General features: G+C 40.1%; 1 protein-coding gene across 2 annotated transcripts in view; it reads right to left on the bottom strand.

The window, feature by feature from the left end:
• Positions 1-536: 536 nt before the first annotated feature.
• Positions 537-7,965, bottom strand: part of mthfd1l (methylenetetrahydrofolate dehydrogenase (NADP+ dependent) 1 like) — a 173,562-nt gene continuing 166,133 nt past the window's right edge. The window contains exons 27-28 of one of the 2 annotated variants that reach the window (XM_060831051.1): positions 4,390-4,481; positions 537-1,763 (exon numbers count right to left, since the gene is read on the bottom strand). In XM_060831051.1, coding sequence (XP_060687034.1) covers positions 4,392-4,481 — 90 coding nt within the window. In that variant the 3' untranslated portion in view covers positions 537-1,763; positions 4,390-4,391. The remainder of the gene's footprint in view (positions 1,764-4,389; positions 4,482-7,965) is intronic. The other variant, XM_060831052.1, reaches the window with a different exon arrangement.

Here is a 7,965-nt window from a genome sequence, read left to right as displayed (position 1 = left end):
TATGGCTGTTTATGTCAAAAAAAGGAGAGATATTCGGACCGGAGTTATAACGATCACAAAACTGAACAATCTGGGGTCCATTTCTCTAGAAAAATGTTAAGCAATGACCTAACAAGTCCTTACAATTATGCAGATAGTGGTAATAAAAATGTTTCTCCACTTTTGGCAAACACAAAACTAGGGCCCATAAAAGTTAAGATAAACACAAATAAATTCAAAAAGTTATTCAAGAATAAATTCTTCATCCAAAACATGGTGACAACATGGAAATGTAAATCAGAACAGAAAATAGTTGAGATGTATAGCCTATATACATTTAAGATGCCAGATAAACACAAGAGAGAATGGAATATAGGGAATGCTGATAAGGTGAGATGAAATACAGTGGGAGGAGACTTATGAGCCTTAAACACTGGTGTAGAGCAGTTGGGTTAAATGGCCTGTTTTTGAACTGTACGTTTAAATAACCACACGCAAAAGATTCCATAGAGATGTGATGTCAGTTTGAAATAACATTTGCATGATTTTTATTAGCTTGTAAACATGGATTGCAAAGTGTTTCAATACTCATTAAAAACAAAATAGAACAAAACACAGATAAATTAGTGATCATTGGAATACAGCCAGAGAACAAAGCGGAAACATTAACAAATGAATCATTAATCACTTATTAAAGACACACACGCATGAACTGACCCCACCACAAGAATAAAAAGTGTACAGAATTCACCATTGTTCCCAGGATCCCTTCATCATCACTGCACTCCAGCACTTGAAAGTGCTCAGAGAGGACACTGTTAGAAGAGGAATAGATGTTAAAACTGCAGTCCCTGTTCCAGAAAGCAGTCAATGAGGGATTCAGAAAAGCATGAAAAAATAAAAACACAAATTCAAACAGACACTTCAGTCAGGGATCAGGTAGCTTCACGCATCAAAGAGGTTAGACCAACATTAGTATAATTCTTACCTCAGTATAATTCCTTTTAATCAACTACAATAAGTTATAACTTCATTTGAAATTTTCCTTAATTTTTTCCTAAAAATGTTGATGAATCAAATAGAAAATTACCTAATAATACTCATGTGATGCAGAGCTGATCAATTTGAAAGAAAACCTTGTAAACACTAGCATGGCTTTGCATGGAATGTATTTTGATTGTATTTATAGTGAGAAATATATATAAGCCAAGAAATAACTGTGGGGTTTGTAAAGAAAAATGGTTGAAAATACCTCAAAATCATAGGTCTTCATAACTAACAAATACTTAGCTTTGCGTAGGTGTTGGTACCATATGTCATTTTTAGTTTGCTGAGATTCCTTGGTCATGTATTTCATGGACTCTGGTATACAAGATAGCTGCACAACACTTGCTACCCTTCAAGGTACATTTGGTTGATGTAACAAGATATTGCAAAGGCATTTCAGTTTCATAAATCTTAACAAAGATTACTGAAATATAGATGCAACATGGAAACAAGTCATTTAATATTAATTGTTTAAAAAATTAAATACTTCTAACAATTGCTGAAAAAATTGTGTATAAAATTGGGTGGGTTTCAAAATCTGGATTTAATCTATCTAAGCACACAAAGTGGATTGATTGAGGAAATAAAGAATCACATGAACTGGTTACACCCCTCAGAATCTCTCAGGAGAGGTTGAGGGAACCTTGAGTCCATTACTTTCCCATAGATCCTTTAATAGGCAATCAGAGATTATGTTTGTTCAATTCAGGAAATAGGACAAGATATTTCTGGGCAATCTGAAAGACAAAGAAAATGAAGCCAGCAAGATACAATTTAACCGGCATTTTATAAACCATCTCCTCCTCCTCTTCCACATTGAATAGGATACCATGTGCCTGTTCATCGACTGCACTCTGGACTTTTGTGCAACAAAGACTCAAGTTCACACATAATAGCTATTAACTGATTGTCAAACTCCTAATTGGGAGGCATCTGCTTGATGCAACTGGCAGTGGTGGACAACAAAAATAGCATTCCAGCACCACTCTGATCTAAACCAAAATAACATGTATTTACATAGCTTCTTTAATGTAGTAAAGGTGTGCAAGAGTTATCAAACAAAACGTTGGAATGGAGTGAAGTATTAGGACAGATGACTAAAATAGGAAGTTTTAAGGAGTATCTTAAAGAAGCAGAGACCTTCCACATTACACAATCAGAATGGTTGCATGGGAGTGCCAGCTTGCATTTTGTGCTCAAGTAATTAGAGCCAGGCTTCAAATCACCATCTTTCACATGAGAGATTTACCACTGAGCTTAGACTGAAAAAACTGATTGAAACCAACATCAGGTCCAACCAGGATTGAATTTCTTCATGCAAATGTGTTATATGTTCTGTGGTGGAACACAAGCTCAACCCTGAACTTACCTTTAACTCAACTAGATTTTACATTACACATAACAGACAAAAACATGGCAAACTGTGACTGCCCTGGCGAGCACAACTGCAAAAAGTTACAATACAAATGAAAACACGTAATTATATTTTCTGCAGTTAACCTACCCTAAACTATTGTTAATACGTCTTCAGTTCTCGCATGAAGGCAGTTCTCGCATGAAGGCCAATTATTTGCTGAATCACAACAAAGTGCTGTCAATTCTTTACTTTGGATAAGGTGAACAAGCAGGTTCTCCTGAGTCTGAGTCTGGGTCTATTTCAATCAGAATAAGACTCAAACCCTGTGTGAGCTTTCATCTGAAAAATATGCCTAGCTGAATGAACAACTGTGATGAATGCGACCTTCCCCCAGCCACTGTAATTTTCCTCTTTTTGCATTAACCAGAGCTTAGTCGATAGTATTCTCACTTGTTCTGAGAGTTGTGGGATCAAGTCCCATTCTTGAAATTGAATTTACCGTTAAAACTGATATTCCCAGCGTATACTGAGAGTAAGCAACACTGTCAGGTGTGGCATTCCAAGACTGTCGGCATTCTTTCAAAAAAAAATCTTTTCTTTGATCTGGTGGATATACATCTCTCAACTAACACCACTAAGTAATGGCCTGATCATTACCTCATTGTTATTGAAAGGACATTGAGGTGTATAAATTGGCTGCTGTGTTCCCTATAGTACGACAATGAATACTGTTTAATTACAATCAATGAGCTTGAGAGCACTTCGAGACCTCCCAAGGTTATATAAATGCAAACTCATTCCCCTTTTCATTTTCCTGCTACTTATCAATATCTTGCTCTGCACACAATTTTGAAATCTATCATATTCATTATTACCCTTTCCTGAATCATGATTTGCAGATGCCAATGTTGGATTGGGGTGTACAAAGTTAAAAATCACACAACACCAGGTGATAGTCCAACAGGTTTAATTGGAAGCACACTAGCTTTCGGAGTGTCGCTCCTTCATCAGGTGCTTCCAATTAAACCTGTTGGACTATATCCTGGTGTTATGTGATTTTTAACTTTTTCCTGAATCAGTAATAGTTACAGGTAATGATAACCTGATCAGCAAAAACTGGTCTGGTAATCACACCCATCTTTTCCTTTCAATCATGATGGAGAGAAGTTCAAATTTTCAAGGCAAACGACAGGAACATGATGCACACATTAAAAAACAGAAGCCAACAGGGACAAATCCATGGGATGCAAGAGTCCGCTGCAGTACCCACCAGTCTTACCCTATGTTTCACATCAAACATCGCTCCAAATCTGTACGTACAAATTTCTATACTGCACTGTAATTGATTGGATGAAACTTTACATTCTAACATAAATCAGAACTGTACTCTACAAGTGTGGACCGGTAAATGAATAGGAAAGGTTTAGAGGGATGTGGGCCAAGTACAGGTAAATGAAACTAGTTTAGTTTGGGAAACTTGGTTGGCATGAACAAAATTGGACTGAAAGATCTGTTCTCATGACTCTAATAAGGGACAAGAAAGAAGAGCCAGAATATGAATGATCTGCAATAAATCTTGCAGGGTTTTGTGAATTGCGAACAGTACAACACTATGTAAAAGTGGAGATTTTTAAATGTGTCATTTTCCCTCACGTTTCACAATTCTTCAGACTTGTTAACGGCTGCTACCAATTATAACTGAAGTAGTGGTTATTTTCCGTTATAGCAGATGATGCAGTCAGCTATTAGAAAGTTGCCTCTCATGGCTGGATTATAGACTAGGGAAAAGGCCATTTTTGACCTCCAGCCTGCTCAGCAATTCAACTAAATCATGGTCAAACTGTATCCCACCTCCATTCTCTAATTTTAACCCCACAAAAATCTCTCTCTAAACTTAAAGCAAGACAAGTAAATCTGTAATACTTCAAGGTTTTTAAAATACAAAGCAAAATATTTTGTCAGTCTGGCAAGGAGAGAGGGGAAAGCAACACTTCAAAGAGTGATACCTTTAGAACAATCCACTGATTTGCTCCGTGTCTGAATCAATGTCAATGTCATAAAAACAGGACCGAGTGGGCAATCCTGGCATGGTGCTCATCTGTAAGGAATCAAAAGTAAACAAAACTGAAATAAAGGCGAACAAGACTGAAATAAAAGCAATAACAAAATATATATCAAAACATTCATAGCATTAAGAAAAGCCATTTATGCTATCTGTCATATGCTAGGCCAGGTGCCATTTTTACAAACTTCATGCTCCACTGTGAAGACAGGCACAAGAACTCTCAAAAAGACTTCTATGATATACTCCACAACTACCTGATGAAGAAGCAGTGCTCTGAAAGCTAGTGCTTCCAATTAAACATATTGGACTAAACCTGGTGTTCTGTGATTTTTAAACCTTGTACACCTCAGTCCAATATTGGCATCTCCAAATCATGATAAAATGAAAACACAATTACTGCAATACTGTACTCACCCTTAAGGTAGCTCTCTCAAGCTGGCAGGGTCCCTAAAGAAGTACTGCTAAGTGATTTCACAGGTCTGGAGATTCAAGAAACCCTTATATCTTCCTTCCCAGCATAATGGATGAACTTACAATCTTCAAATCAATTCACTCACAAACAAATCCACAATTTTTCATTCAAACGTACTCTCTACTGGTACTAACATAAAGGCAAAGTTGCCAGAGTCCCAGAGGACCACAGATTGCTCTCTCATGAGACAGAGGGGACCAATGATGAGTTTAACCTGAGGGTTACCACACCTCAGGTGAGGGGCAAACCCGAGAGGGCAGGACCATTTATGGTGAAGAGTCTAGGAATAGTGAGGCGAGTAATTCACTTCCTGACTCTGCAAAGCCTGTCCACCAATAACAAAACACAAGTCAGGACTGTGATGGAATATTTTCCAGTTGCCTGGAGTGTTGTTGGAGCTACACTGTTCAAGAAGCTTGACATAACCCAGGACAAAGCAGCTTGTTTAATTGGCACTGCATCCACAAGTGTCCACTCCCTCCACCACCGATGCTTGCACAACAGAAATGATTACACTAAGGTCAGTACCCCCTCCCCAAATCACCCTTTATTTACATGTGCATAGTACATAACACCAGATCCAGCTTTCTCAAGAGCCGTGTAGAGAGGGAGTAGAACCCCCGACACTCCTGTTTATATCGGTCATCCAGGACTCCTCGATTGTGCCGTAGAATCATAGATGTACAGCAGGAAAACAGAACCTTCAGCCCAACTCATCCATGCCGACCAGATATCCCAAACTAATCTAGTCCCATTTGCCATCACTTGGCCTGCAACCCTTCTTATTCATACAACCAGCTAGATGCCTTTTAAATATTGCAGTTGTACCAGCCTCCACCACTTCCTCTGGCAGCTCATTCCATACACACACACCACCCTCTGTGCGAAAACGTTGCCCCATAGGCCTCTTTTATATCTTCCCCCTCTCACTCTGAACATATGCTCTCTAGTTCTTATCACCCACAAGCCAGGGAAAAGACCTTGTCTATTTATCCTACCCATGCCCCTCACGCTTTTATAAACCTCTATAAGGTCACCCCTCAGCCTCCAATGCTCCAGGGAAAACAGCCCCAAGCCTTTTCAGCCTCTCCCTATAACTCAAATCCTCTGATCCTGGCAACGTACTTGTTGATCTTTTCTGAACCCTTTCAAGTTTCACAACATCCTTCCATTGGAAAGGAGACCAGAATTGCATGATATATTCCAAATGAGGCCTAACCAACATCCTGTACAGCCACAACATGACCTCCCAAGTCATATACTCAATGCTCTTACCAATAAAGAAAAGCATACCAAACACCTTCTTCACTACCCTACCTTACCTGTGACTTTATTTTCAAGGAGTTATGAACCTGCTCTCCAAGGGTTCTTTGTTCAGCAACACTCCCTAGGACATTCCCATTAAGTGTACAAGTCCTGCTCTGATTCGCTTTTCCAAAAATGCAGTACCTCGCATTTATCTAAATTAAACTCCATCTGCCACTTGGGCAAGTTGCTGAGGGGAATCCTGAGGGACAGGATTTACATGTACTTGGAAAGGCATCAGGGATGGTCAACATGGCTTTGTGCTTGGGAAATGTCTCACAAACTTGATTGAGTATTTTGAAGTAACAAAGCGGATTGATGAGGGCAGAGTGGTGGATATGTTCTATATGGACTTCAGTAAGATATTCGAAAGTAAGGTAAGCAGATGACCCACAGCAGCTCAAGGATAATCAATTTTGAACTGTTACACCTTTTGAAATCTGTCCCATGTAGTAATATGGAGTGCCACGTGATGCAATGCAGAATACCCTCAAAGATGGGACAGTTTTCACAAGGGATGTGCAGTGGTCACTCCCACGGAAACCATAATGTATAAATGCATCAGCGACAGGTAGATTGGTGAGAAAAAGGTGAAATAGACTTCTCCCTCCTGTTGGTTCCCTCACTACAGATTCAGACTAGAAGCTATGTTATTTAGACACTTCAATCTCAGTTAGTAGTGGGTGCCACGGAGCTAGTCTTGGTAATGGATATAGAAGATCACGTCCTCTGGTTCATTTTGCACCTTTGCTATCCTCAATACTTCTTTCAAGTGATGTTATATTGATTTACTAGCTGACAGGAATGCAGAGGTGGTAACGAGCAGGTGGTTTCTTTATCTATGTTCGATTGAGAATCAGAGATGTACAGCACGGAAACAGACCCTTCGGTCCAACTTGTCCATGCCGACCAGATATCCCAAACCCAATCTAGTCCCACCTGCCATCACCCAGACCACATCCCTCCAAGCCCTTCCTATTCATATACCCATCCAGATGCCCTTTCAATGCTGTAATTGTACCAGCCTCCACTTCCTCTGGCAGCTCACACCATACACAAATCACCCTCTGAAAACGTTGCCCGTTAGGTCCCTTTTAAATCTTTCCCCTTTCACCCTAAACCTATGCCCTCTAGTTCTCAACTCCCAACCCCAGGAAAAGATGATTTGGAGATGCTGGTGTTGGACTAGGGTGTACAAAGTTAAATATCACACAACACCAGCTTATAATCCAACAGTTGTCGTGGTTCTGTTCGCCGAGCTGGGAATTTGTGTTGCAGATGTTTCGTCCCCTGTCTAGGTGACATTCTCAGTCCTTGGGAGCCTCCTGTGAAGCGTTTCTGTGATCTTTCCTCCGCCATTTGTAGTGGTTTGTCTCTGCCGCTTTCGGTTGTCAGCTCCAGCTGTCCGCTGCAGTGGTCGGTATATTGGCTCCAGGTCGATGTGCTTATTGATGGAATCTGTGGAGGAGTGCCATGCCTCTAGGAATTCCTTGGCTGTTCTCTGTTCGACTTGTCCTATAATAGTAGTGTTGTCCCAGTCGAATTCATGTTGCTTGTCATCTGCATGTGGCGCTACTAAGGATAGCTGGTCGTGTCGTTTCGTGGCTAGTTGGTGTTCATGGATGCGGACCGTTAGCGGTCTTCCTGTTTGTCCTATATAGTGTTTTGTGCAGTCCTTGCATGGGATTTTGTACACTACATTGGTTTTGCTCATGCTGGGTATCGGGTCCTTCGTTCTGG

The sequence above is a fragment of the Hemiscyllium ocellatum genome, chromosome 10 (assembly GCF_020745735.1).
Source record: "Hemiscyllium ocellatum isolate sHemOce1 chromosome 10, sHemOce1.pat.X.cur, whole genome shotgun sequence".
Classification (NCBI taxonomy): Eukaryota; Metazoa; Chordata; class Chondrichthyes; order Orectolobiformes; family Hemiscylliidae; genus Hemiscyllium; species Hemiscyllium ocellatum.
This window is presented reverse-complemented; position numbering and strand designations above follow the sequence as displayed.